Genomic DNA, 13638 nt, shown 5'->3' with positions numbered 1-13638 from the left:
TTTCAGTGGTGTTGTTTTCATTCATAAGGGACTCGGTTTGCCAGGTTTTTCTCGTCGTTAACACTAACAGAACAATGTGTTTTGTGCCTCTCACAGGATCTCGAGGTTCATACAGTAATCAGCACGCACACCTGGGGCCCGAACTGAGGCCCCTGCAGTCTCCCGAGCATCACATCGAGCCCATATATGAGGACAGAGTCTACCAGAAAGTCCCCATGAGGAGCCTAAGCCAGAGCCAGGGAGAAACCCTCCCTCCGGCCCATACAGGAACATACAGGAATAACACAGGTACTGCTTTCTTGTCAGCAAATGTGTCTTTGGTTGTATTTGCCCTGAATTGGATTACCCTAAAATTTTAATTATGTCATGGTTTGCTCTCTTTGTTTTAAACCTGTTTGAGTTACTTTCTTTTGTGGAACACAAAATAACATATTTTGAAGAATGTTTGAAATGGGAAGCCATAGCATTTTTCTTCTTACTATGGATGGCAATAAGCATCACAGCAATACGCTGTACTAAAATAACAAAAATTAGCTTATTGAAATAATCCATTGTCTGGTTTACGTGTACAACAACAAACCAGCTCTGCAAGTAAACTACTCTCACCGGCCACTTTATTAGGTACACTTAACTACTACCGGGTCGGACCCCCATTTGCCTTCAGAACTACCTTAATCCTTTGTGGCATAGATTCAACAAGTTACTGGAAATATTCTTTAGAGATTTTGGTCCATATTGACATGATAGCATCATGCAGTTGCTGCAAATTTTGTCGGCTGCACATCTATGATGCAAATCTCCTGTTTCACCACATCCCAAAGGTGCTCTATTGGATTGAGATCTGGTAATGTGAGGCTATTTGAGTACAGTGAGCTCATTGTCATATTTAAATAACCAGTCTGAGATGATTTGTGCTTTATGTCATGGCGTGTTATCCTGTTTGAAGTAGCCATCAGAAGAGGGTTACACTGTGGTCATAAAGGGATGGACATGGTCAGGCTGTGGCGATGACACGATGCTCAATTGGTACTAATGGACCCAAAGTGTGCAAAGAAAATATTCCCTAAACCATTACACCACCACCACCAGCCTGAATCATTGATACGAGGCAGGATGGATCCTTTGCTTTCATAATGTTAATGCCAAATTCTGACCCTACCATCTGAGTGTCGCAACAGAAATCGAGACTCATCAGACTAGGCAGCATTTTTCCAATCTTCTATTGTTCAATATTGGTGAGCCTGTGTGAATTGTAGCCTCAGTTTCCTGTTCTTAGCTGACAGGAGTGGCAGCCGGTGTGGTCTTCTGCTGCTGTAGCCTATTTACCTCAAGGTTCATGTATTGTGAGTTCAGAGATGCTCTTCTGCATACCTCAGTTGTAACGAGTGCTTATTGGAGTTACTGTTGCCTTTCTATCAGCTTGAACCAGTCTGGCCATTCTCCCCAACAAGGTGTTCACAGAACTGATGCTCATTGGATATTTTTTTTTTCTTCGGACCATTCTCTGTAAACCCTAGAGATGGTTGTGCGTTAAAATCCCAGTAGATTGAGCAGTTTGTGAAATACTCAAACCAGCCCATCTGGCACTGACAACCATGCCATGTTCAAAGTCACTTAAATCGCCTTTCTTCCCCATTCTGATGCTCGGTTTGACCTGCAGCAGATCGTCTTGATCATGTCTACATGCCTAAAGGCATTCAGTTGCTGCCATGTGATTGGCTGATTAGAAATTTGCGTTAAGGAGCAGTCGGACAGGTGTACCTAATAAAGTGGCCGGCGAGTCTATGTTTACAATATGTTTACTTTGTTTCCCAGTTTTGATGTCAAACGTTGATAATTTCCTCATCTACCTCACTTTTCATGTTAAAGAAGTCAGCTTTTACATTTTTTTTTCCAGTTTTATGCATCATTTTAATTGCACTACCTCTGCTCAACCTGCACAACATGAGAACTTATTTGTATAACTATTTGGGTCATGAAAGTGTTTGAGTTTCCTACATTTACATCACACATGCATACTTCAATAAACCAAAAACAATGCATACTTCAATAAACAGAAAGACGGGCTGTTTTCAGACCCAACAAAATGTTGAAAATTATTTTTCAATGAAAACGATGGGGCATTTGGCACTAATGATGCAATCATTGCAACTATGCCAGCAAAGAAGCCCTTTCTTAATGTTTTTTTTTTTTTTTTTTTGTGGGCTGGGGTGGGTGAAATTGCTATAAATATATGTTAAACACTGTAAAACAGATGATCTATGGGACAGTCAATGCCTTTGCCATCCAGAATAGAATAAAAGAGAACATCCAAATTAAGTGAAGAGAAGTGGAAACTGGTTATCGCGATCCAGCATTTGCATCACTAAAAAGATAAACATTTCAGGTGAAGGATAGTCCACTTACCTCCAAGACTGTGTTATAATCTACAGTACATGACACTATTTTATTGTGAGGATTAGGCTAACCATTATTACTCATCACTGTTGTTGTATAATAATATAATATTTTCCATTATATAACAAGATGAATATAGAAATGTTTATGAAAGAGTTAGTATGTAAAACAATAGCACAATATATAAATCTGTATGTTTTTGTTTCTTTAATCAGTGTCTAGCACACCTTCATCAGGAAATATGAACCATAAGATGTTGCTATTCCTACATGACATTTGGACAGTTTAACGTCTAAAAATAGTTCTAGATCTGCATATGCAGATGTTATTTCAGTTATTTCACCTTTAATTTATATATGTGCAAACAGTATAATTGCTCTTGCACCTATTGTGCGAGCTGTCTCTTTAATGGTGTGCTTTATATACATGTCACTGCTGACTGGTAGGAGAGAAAACCCTGTCTCAAACCCTGTTGCACATCGAAACATGTCATTCAACCTGGAAAACATTACACATCGTTTTGAGCGTTGAACGTGACAGGTTGATGCGTTCAAATGTTGGGTGAAATCATCATAAGGGACAAAACTCTAGCTGTGAAGATCAGCTTACTCCATTTAAGCTATTTATGACCTTACTCTGATAAAAGAAAATGAGTTAACGCATTTACATGACCACATGCATTGTCAGCATACTAAGCATGCCTAATCGGGTTAAGGACGTGCATGTAAACACACCCAATGGCTACCGGTTTTCAACATTCTTCAAAATATCTTCTTTTGTGCTCGACAACCAAAAAGAAAGAAGGTTTGGAATCACTTGAGGGTAAATAAATGGTGAGTACATTTTCATTTCTGGGCGAACTATCGCTTGAAGTGTGTTAATCCCCAAGTTACCAACCTCCAGGATTTCTGCAAGAGAGCCAAATCCTTAGAGAGCATTTATCCAGATCGGACACGGTTGTTGCTTTCAGCCAAGTGGCGACCTCATTAGAATTAATCTGAGTTAGAGCACACCGCACAGTCTGTGTTTAGTGTGTGTGTGGGTTTACCTTAGATGGTTTCACTTGTCTTGCCGGAAACACCTCAGCAGTCTTTTTCAATTAGCTTATTGTTCCTCTTATCTCGATTTTTAGTTCAGGTGAAGCATGTTAATCTGATCTGCCTCGCCTCTTTTGTTGAGGCTGTTTTTAGTTAGAGAAAGAGTGGTTGCGTGTATTAGTGGTTGGAATCATATTGCATTGTATTCATTTAGATGTTTGTTTGAACATTTACTCTTAGTTTTAGATTCAGTAAATGGTGTGTCATGATTAGGCCCACACGGAATCTGCACATGCAGAAATCCACAGATTTTTAGCTCAACACTGAGACTATGTATTTACTTGTGTAAATGTGTGTAAATTTATATTTATTCAGTTTTTTAAAATTAATATCAGTAATATTTCTGACTAATATGAAAATGCTCAATTGTTTTATTTACAATACAGTTTGTAAAGTAACATTTTCTGTCTTTTAGTACATATATTATATGATAGACTTGTTTTTCTTACCAAACAAGTATCTAGATCAAGGATGTCAAACTCAATTCCTGCAATCGCAGCCCTGCACAGTTTAGTTCCAACCCTGCGACAACACACTTACCTGTAGGTTTCAAACCAACCTGAAGGACTCAATTAGTTTGATCAGGTGTTTTTAATTAGGGTTAGAACTAAATTGTCCTGAGCTGTAGCCCTCCAGGAATTGATTTTGACATCCCTGATCTAGATGGATTTGCATTGTAAGCATTAACTAAAAGTTAAAATGCTATTTTTTTATTTAATATATTAAATTTTTAGTTACGATACTCCCAAAATAATTCTTCATAAATCTAATAATTTTTTAAACAAAATTCTCAGCAGAAATAGCAAAAAAGTCTGCAGATTCTTTAAATAATTTTAATTTATTATTTATTATTAAACAACTGCCAAAATTGGTATTATTCCTTTATATTATTATTTCATATTATTAAAATGCTATTTAATTAATCAATTATGTCTTGATTTAAGACTCTTTAAACTTTTGGTCACGCTTTTTTTTAAGGTACAATTCTCACTATTAACAAACCATTAGAGACTCGGAAGGGACATAATGGTGGGGGAAAAAACTGAGTGATAGGAAAAAAAATTTTCAACATTTTTGTGTTCCCTCACAAAGATGTTTTGCGTTCCCTCACAAAATAGTTGTTCCACAAACAATACCTGTTCATTTCATACATGTCAACCCTCCTGTTTTTGTAGAGATTCTCCCGTATTTTACCATTCTATCTCTTTGTATTTTCCCATATTTCTTTCATATTTTTAGGCCCAATCCCAATTCATGTTTTGTACCCTTTCCCCTTCCTCTTGGCCTTTGAAACAGAATGTGAAGGGGGGAAGGGCTTAAAATTTTACCGCTAAAAAAAGTGCACCACTACAACACCTGCACACGTCATCATAAGTCATCGTGAGCTCGTATTTCATATGAGATGGACGACGCTACTATAGTGATTTAAGTGGCGTAATTTTTTGGTATTTACCTTCAAGAAGGAAACAATATCATGTTATCATAACTATATCATGTCGCGAATAAGATCATAACTGTACTGTGTATTTACACCGTGGCCATATTCATCTATGTAAACACACACACACACACACAAAAAACAACATTAACATTATACCAGGCACTGTAAAAAGCTCACTCCCAGCCACTAGACTTTTCTGACAGGGTATTCAAGTTTCATCGAGTGTCGGATGTGGAAGTTTGTTGTAGGACTGCTATTCAGGAGTTATTAGGGATTATAGATAGCGTTGCAGGGCTATCTAGCCCTTCCTCTAAGACTTACGGGTCTTCGTATAACTATGAATTTTAGCACAACAAATTCCTTATTTGCTGTGTATTATTAATTATTAAGATAGTAGTTGGGTCTAGGTAACAAAGCCATGCCCAATACCTCATACAGACCTAATCTGAGAATTGAACTGAAAGCTTGAAATTCCAGTTTTCGATTTAGGATTATAATGATAAACTATTTTTTTTTCCTTAATAAAAAGAGTCCGGATCCAAATGCAGGTTTATTAAGGAGGTCTGCCAATCAATGGTCTACATAAGAAAACAGATATGTGCAGGCAATCCAGAAACGTAGTCAACGTAACAGGCGAGAGGTCAGAAGGCTGGTGGCAGGCAGGGATAAAGAAATTAACAAGGAGAGAGTCAAACACCGCAAAACAAGACAAAGGAAAGGCATTGTAATTTCACAAAGTGTAAACAAGACTCTGTGACTAGAGTGAGTGTATATGCTGCTTAAATAGTGTGTGTAATCAGTCCTTGACAATCTTCCGGTGGTGTGTATGCAATCAGTCAGGATACGAAACATGTGTGTGTGAGCGGAGTGCATGTATGTAGTTGTAGTCCATGAAAAGGCGGATGTGTAGTTCGTTAGCGATTGTGCATGTTTTCCAGCGATCTATAAAGTTAAGATCGCTGGTGATCGTGACACTAGCAATGTGAGGTAACAAAATGAATATGGGTTGGTTTGATTTCATGTGTACTTTAAGTATGATTAGGGATTTAAAATGAGATCATGCTAAAAGCACAATTCAGCAGCCAGTATAATAATAGCCAGGTAATAAGCCAGTAGGTAAATTGTTACCAAACTTTTTATAGTGTATCAATACAAAGTACTTTTTTTTTATTGCATTTGCTTGGTTTCAAGGACCATGAAGTGATTTGGAATTAAATATCATGTTCTTTCAATGTCAGTTATCCAATAAGAATCAAGAAATACTCCACAAAATACTCTCACCTGGCATAGTCTTGCACATAAAATCTGTACGATGTGTCTTAATTGGGGTCTGCTGTGGTAATTTCCTCTGCTTGCTGCAGTCTTCCAGTGACCTTTGAGAAATGAAGCTTGTAATGTTCCTCCGGGACTTTATTCCTTCTCAAAACTGTTGCCTCTGCCTAATGGAATGGCAGCATCAGCAGACTGGTGAAAATTATGCTCTGTCTCTTCTGGCTCTCACAAATCACAGGTCTTTTATTTTCCCACCCTCAAGATGTTCCTGTACTTTAAAAAGAAAACGGAGAGCCTTGGCTTGCTTAGATAAACACAATAGAACAAGGGCAGTGTTGTTTCTTATTTCCCTATTGAATGGTGCTAAAATACAATTAAACAGGTAAATGAAGCAATTAAATGGGTGTCATTATGTCTGAAGCTAAAGGTCAACATGGCTATAGTCGTAAAGTCTGTCTGCTATACATCAAATTAAAGCTGCTTTAAAGAACTGAATTGAAGGCATTATATAATCCTGCCTGAGCACTGCTATTAAGAATTCAGTTTCATAATACATAAGTTTGCAGTATTGAGTCATTTTGTTACAGCTGTGTTGCATTCATTACTGTGTGTGTTGCTGAGTTAAGCTGTATATCTTTAGACCTTAAAGGGACTATATTTATATGTCTTTATTTATAAGATGTAACACAAATCTACTGTGCAAAATGACCGTAATTGTAATGGTAAAATAAAAATAATGCAGTAAAAATACATAATCTAGTTTACAGTAATAAGTTTCAGTATTGTTGTATGGTAGTAACAGGTTTATACAGTATTTAATGTTGTTGTTGTTGTTGTTGTTGTTGTTGTTGTTGTTGTTGTTGTTGTTGTTTTTACTGTATAATATGTAAAATAAACACCACAGATCATTTAGAATTTGACAAATTTGCCTCTGTTTAGTTGTAAGCAAAAATGTGCTATTCTGACACTCCAAAAACAACAAAACAAGCAAATCACTCACATAAAATAAGTCATAAATATCCGGTCATTTACTGTTTTATGGAAATGTAATACTCTGAAAACTGAACTGACACTGTTTCAATTGACTATAATCTTCTATGTGAAGCTGCTTTAACACAGTCTACATTGTAAAAGCAAAGATGAATTGAATTAAATTGAATTTATTTTGAAATTTAATAAACTGAACCATGAATAGTGGGGTAGATTGTGTATGTTAGACTGTTTAATTGTAAATAATTGAATCTGAAAAATAAACTGCATAAATTAAATCTGTGATGTACACCAATCACAATTCGCTATGTAAATCTCTGACATCATTGCTGACAGCTTAGCTGTGCATTATGTAAGTTTGACACCCAGTGGTTAAACTAGGTATTGCACTCCTGGATCAAAATACATTTTCGCTGGACTCCTTCTCTGAGGTGTTCATGCAAGTGCAGGTTGCCAGATTGATGTAAATGTGCCTGACTATTGAGCCTAAAGGCTGATTTAAAGCTGATTAGATTTTTTTCTAACTAAAAGCAACAACATACGATATTCTATATAAATATAGAAGACTTTTTGTCCTAACAACACCTGAAATTTATATTTTAGAAACCCTTATATATTTTATATCCCTTTTATGTGCTTTATTCAGTGTTAAATGCTAAAAATGTGAGTTTGAATGGCATTTTACATAACATTTGTTGCCATATACTGAAAGCAGCAGCAGATAGTTCACCTCAGATCTTTAAATAAAACAAACTTCAGAACTTGGACTCACCGCAAGCCAAGAAATATCAGTCATTCAGCATGTGCATATAATAATGTTAAAGTGGTTTAATATATATTGAATATTAATTAAATTATAAACCTTGCCATTTTGTTGGAGTGCAGTGAGTGCACTATTCTGTCGTGTTTCGTCTGGTGCAAACAGCCAAATTGCTTATCACTGCAAATCTCCTCACGTAGAGTGTTGTTAGGACATGAGGTTACAATGTATCCTGCTCACTTAATGTTTACATTTGTAATGACATTATAATTTGCTTATTAATAACAACTTATGTGGAACTCTGAATTAGCGTCTAATTTTGGAGGCTGCTACTGGCCACTGGAGGTTGCATTTTTGGTTGCGGGCACATGCTTTGAGAGTCTTTCTGACTGAATGAATCAAATACGCTGTTTTCCATGAAGGCAACTGGGGGTGCTGAAATATAATATAATAAATAAAAAACAAAGACTGCCGTTCTGACATGTAACTCACATTTTCAAAGCAGAATAACTGACTTTAGCATTGTTTTTCAGATAAACAGGTATGCTCACTTAGCATGATTCTTAACTCTGCAAACATATTATGGTATTTTATGGTATTTTTATGCTTTAGAAGAGTCAACTTACTTACAGCACCTTTAATTTATTCGCCAGTAGGAGATTAAACTTTAATAAAAGATTAAAGTTTATGAAAAATACATAAAAATGAAAGCACATCTAAGGCTGAAGTTATCTACAAAATTCAATTTGAAGAGCTCTTTGCAGCAAGTTAAAGAAAGCAGGAAAATAACGGATGAGAGCGCCTCGCGAGCACTGTCAAAATATTTATGAATATTAGAACCTGTTGGCTGATTTTTCTCTCTTTCTTCACTTTTTTCGATTGCACACTTGGCAAATGATCAAATCAAGTCAGAATTGGCACACTGCAGTCGCACCCCGATAATAAACAGGCATTTTGCAGCCAGCAGATTTCAGCTATGGCTCGAGATGTCTGAAACTTCATGATAGCATTCAGACTGACATTGAGACGCCTAACAAACTCTCACAAAAGTAGCTCAAGCGTCAGCATTTTTCAAAGGTTTTTTGTGATTCTTTTAATATGTTCATTGAGATTCACTTAAAATAATATACCAAATTTTCACACTCAAAACAAATATGTATACGGAAACAAAAATGAACCCTCATCCTTGGTGAAAAGGCCTGATTTTAGGGCATTTTAAAGTGGTTCACCCAAAATGATACATATTTTTTTCTCACTCAGTTTTGTGTTTCTCTTTAGTGATTCTGCTTGTTAACAGCAAAAGTGTTAATCATTAATTAACACTTTACACACTGCCTCACACTGACAGTGTTTATTTAACAAATTCTAACACTAGAGAATTTGCTATGTACCAATAAAGCACCATTCATTCATTTTCCCTTGGCTTAGTCCTTTATTTTATCAAGAGTCGTCAGAGCGAAATGAACTGCCAACTATTCCGGCATATGTTTTGCGCAGCAAATAAGCCACAACCCAGTAATTTATGCGCATATTGGCGTTTCCATCAACAGATTTTTAGGGCAAATCGTTGCTATTGTTATCTTCCAAATTTGAATTTGGTTTAACAAAAGTGAGATTTTGTTTGGGTGCTATGGCAAAAGTAGACACCATATGGCACCTTTTAAAAAAAAAAAAAAAAAAAAAGAATTCTCCAGTCACAAATTAATAATACATAATGTTACAATGTCTCAAAACCATGCCCAAATCTTGAATTAAAACCTTTCCGAAGATCAAAGCAAGATTCAGTTATAAAAGTGTGTAGTAAAATTTTGTAATATTGAGAAAAACATAAGATTTCCCATCATTGGGGAGGAACCTGCTGCATGTTTAAAAAAGGATATTTAAATTATTTTAATTTGAAAACTAAACAGCATGAATTAAAACTGTGATGTAGACCAATCACAACTCAGTATGCAAATCTCTGAGATCACAGCTGGCAGTTTATTGTACTCACTGGTGGGAGATTAAACTTCAATAAAAGGTTAAAGTTAAGCAAAAATCCAATTTGAAAGTACCACTTTGGCACCGTACCATTACACTTTTTTGGCTCCCTTTTTTAATGGTACCTAGCACATGTCACAGTCAAAGAAATGTTCTGATAGATCCAAGTGCGAGTGAACAAAAATTATTTATTGAAACAGTCAAAACAAACACAAAGAAAGAGTGTGGTGCTAGGGCTAGGAGAAACAGGACAGGTTAAGGCAGGAAACAGGGTCCAGTAGAAACTCCTCACGGTCCTGAGCACAGACAGATAGCACACATAAGTACACGTAACGAACTGACAAGGACACACAGAAAACGTCGCCCATATATAGGCACGAATATGAGCCTCAGCTGGAGAACTAATCAAGCTAGCTGAGTGCCGTCATAACACGTGATCCAAACAAATACACGTGGACAACAAAAACAAAACAAACCCACATGATCAAACAGACACTCCGGGAGAGCGCACAAACCTGCAACCGTGACAGCACAACAGTGCAGTAGCAAAGGAGTGGAACTAAACTCTCTGCTTAATGCTATTGGTTTACAGAGAATCACCACCAGTGCATGCAGCAAGATAAAGGAACAACAACACAGCAAACACCATTTTTAAACACACAGCCGCACATGGCGTCCTAAATAGACCTTAAGCTTAAACTAAGCTGGTCGTCGTCTTGTGACAAAAAATCCACATATAAGAGCAGGATCTGCTTTTTTCCTTTATTGTTGTTTATGAGCTTCCCACATTTGAAATTAAGGAACTGAAGTTTTCATAAGATGTGATGTATAAACGGACCATATATCTTCTTGGAGCAAAACTGACATTGATCACAACTTTCTGATTGGCTAACATTGCATAGAAAACAGCATCAATTCCTCTTTCTATTGCAAAGTGTTGTATTGCAGTAAGCGTTTTGACTGCAACATCCATATAAAAACACATCTCACAGACAAAGCATTATGAAAATAATAACTTACATATTTAACACAGCTGCTGTCAGATCCAGTCCAGCTGACTGTTTGTCTCACCACTACTCTGCGCCTCGAATACAAAACAATCTGCAGTCAAATGCTCTGAAAAAAAGCATGTAACCCTCCAAAATAATCCGTGACACCTTTAAAAATAAACCGTCCACTTATTTCTGACACTGAAATCCTCCCGAAGTCAGTACAAAGACACAAACGAGCTGTTAAAAGTGGACGCATCAAAGCGAAACTTCTCTTGCACTTTATTTCGTCCAGTTTGTCAACAGACTCAAGTGTATGTAGAGAATAAAAAACAATGCTTGTCTATGGTTTTTGTCAATAGCTGTAGTTATTATATACTGCTCTAATTCTTTCTGAATGCCAATGGTTGAAATCCATGCTTTGTAGGTCTATGTTCTACACCACCTCACTGGCCAACCACATCATTCTATAGCTTGATTGAATAAATGTTTTGTTTGTAACGAGGAGGTTTATAATGAGGACGTGAAACTTGCAGGATGTTTTAATAAAACAAAGACCTTTATATATCACAAGATCTAAGCAACTTTGATTTCAGATGTCATGACCCCTTTAACACGATCAAGGTTGACTTGCCAATGAAGCACCTGAAAGTGTGCGGCGGTTTATGAGGAGTCTCTAATGAGGCCGTATGTCGTCTCGTGTTTGATGTCACATCATTGCTCACTTCGTCTGCGAGTTCATTGACCTCACTTTTCTTGCTGTCTCTGTTCTTCCCATCGCGTTTCTTCCCCTCGCTAAGTGGCTCATTAGATGCGCAGATGAAGTACAGGGCTAATGACGACATTAGAGGCCGTCACAGATACGCCGCTAACATGTAGCAGCTGTGTTCTTCTATTACACCTCTGTCATTCACTGCTGTAGAGATAAAGAGAGAGATTTATGGTCACGTTTTATTTTTATTTATTTATTTAGTTAGTTCTGTTGGGACAGATGATGTTGTTTGGGAGACTGTCCTGCTTGGGATCCCCAGGTGGAAATGACTGGAGCAATTTAGGGCAGTTCAGGGCCAGTGCCATCACACTTAGATTAGAGAGACTGAGAGGGCAACCGTTGGGCACTTTTATGCTCAGAAATGCATTTGTGAGGTGAGGAAAAAAAGAAGAATTGTGTTCTTGGCACAGTGCCTCGCATGATGTCTTTTGTGCAAATGTGGTAGGCATAGGCTCCACAAAATGCCATGAAAAACAATTGAAAAGGGTTTTCAGAATTCATAGAGATAAAAGCAAGTTAAATATTTGCAGATAATAACAGAAAGGGAAAAGATTTTATTGATGACTCACGAAAAGTTAAAATAGTAACATAATAATAATAATGAAAAATAAAAAAAATAATTCATTTTAAAACAATTTAAATATATATATTTTTACACATCATTTTTATCCTAAAGCATTTTAGCAAGTAGCATTTTAAATATTTAGTGGTTTATGTTTTGTTTTATTTGACTGTAATAACCCTGGCTCTAATTAGATTGAGTTTTTGGAAAAACAAGAACTACATATATCAAGAAAAGCACTATTATACTGGAATGTGAAGGGACGCTGGCAATGAGTTGAGGATCCTTATGCAATGTTTATTCAAGAAAGGTCAGGCAAGCAACGATCAAAACAGGAACAAACATATGTACACATGCAAGCCAGAGTCATGGTCCTGAACAGGTGGATAGTCAAAGGCAGGCAGCATAATGTATTTGTTTTGTTTTTTTTCTGAGATGTGATCCGACAGCGTTTGCAAGATTCCCCCAAATTGTTCTCTTTCAATAAATAGGAACTCGCCATCATAATGACAGTATCACATTGTATTAGTTTGGTCCATTATGGTTTCCCTGTAATGCTGATTCCTTTCAAGCACCGAATTCATCATAAGTTTGCATATCTAGGAATCAAATATGATCTTGCACAAAGCACCAGATAATGCGAATGTGATTAAGCCTCCTCATAGCCTTTCATTCGGCTGCTGCGCCATCACATGATCTCTCATTCATTTCCAGCTCTGAAATTCAAACTTTATGAAGTTAATTAGGCTTTGTGCGAGTGGGACTGGAGGAGCAGCGAATGTGCTGAAGAATGTGCTGAAAAGACTAATTCTGGAAGCGAGTGAGGAATTAACCCGAGCTTGAGGAAAGTGCTCTTCTTTTAAATGCTGATGGAGCTTTTCTGCCCACATCCATGTATAACTGGACTTGCTTTCTTCCAGAAAACCAGATTGGTATCAAAGCAGTGTACTTTAAAAGGTTTTTGACAAATTTCAACATAAAGGTGTGCTATTTTTACACTAAAGGACTGTAAACCAAGCTTGCATTCCAGATTGTTGTTTTGATTGTTTACAGAGGCTGTAAAGGGTAATAATGTTGTAAATAATACTTTGTTTCTCGCACAGACTGATCTTTCTGCTTCAGAAGCCCACAGTTTATCATTAAAAGCCACGCACATTCATATTGTTTTGCCTGTATGTTTTCATTATTATTATTATTATTATTATTATTATTATTATTATTATTATTATTATTATCTCAATGTGCCAGTGGCACTGATTTGCATTAATTTAATCACCAAAGACCATGGTTTCTGAATCTGCATGTGAACAGGAGAATAGGCCATGATCTCATGACGAGAGCTGCTGGGTAGCTTCAGAATGAGGACGAATCCTGGATT

At 36.7% G+C, this 13638-nt stretch overlaps 1 protein-coding gene across 9 annotated transcripts in view; it reads left to right on the top strand.

Moving 5' to 3' along the window:
• The window catches only part of ctnnd2a (catenin (cadherin-associated protein), delta 2a), a 640689-nt gene that overhangs the window by 325928 nt on the left and 301123 nt on the right, over positions 1-13638 (top strand). For all 9 annotated transcript variants that reach the window (XM_087309485.1, XM_087309483.1, XM_087309489.1 and 6 more), the window contains one exon: positions 97-288. In XM_087309485.1, the coding sequence (XP_087165611.1) occupies positions 97-288 (192 nt within the window). The remainder of the gene's footprint in view (positions 1-96; positions 289-13638) is intronic.

Source organism: Danio rerio, chromosome 24 (genome assembly GCF_052040795.2).
Source record: "Danio rerio strain M-AB ecotype USA chromosome 24, GRCz13ab, whole genome shotgun sequence".
Taxonomy (NCBI): Eukaryota; Metazoa; Chordata; class Actinopteri; order Cypriniformes; family Danionidae; genus Danio; species Danio rerio.
The sequence above is the reverse complement of the archived record's forward strand: the minus strand, read 5'-3'. Positions and strand labels throughout refer to the sequence as shown.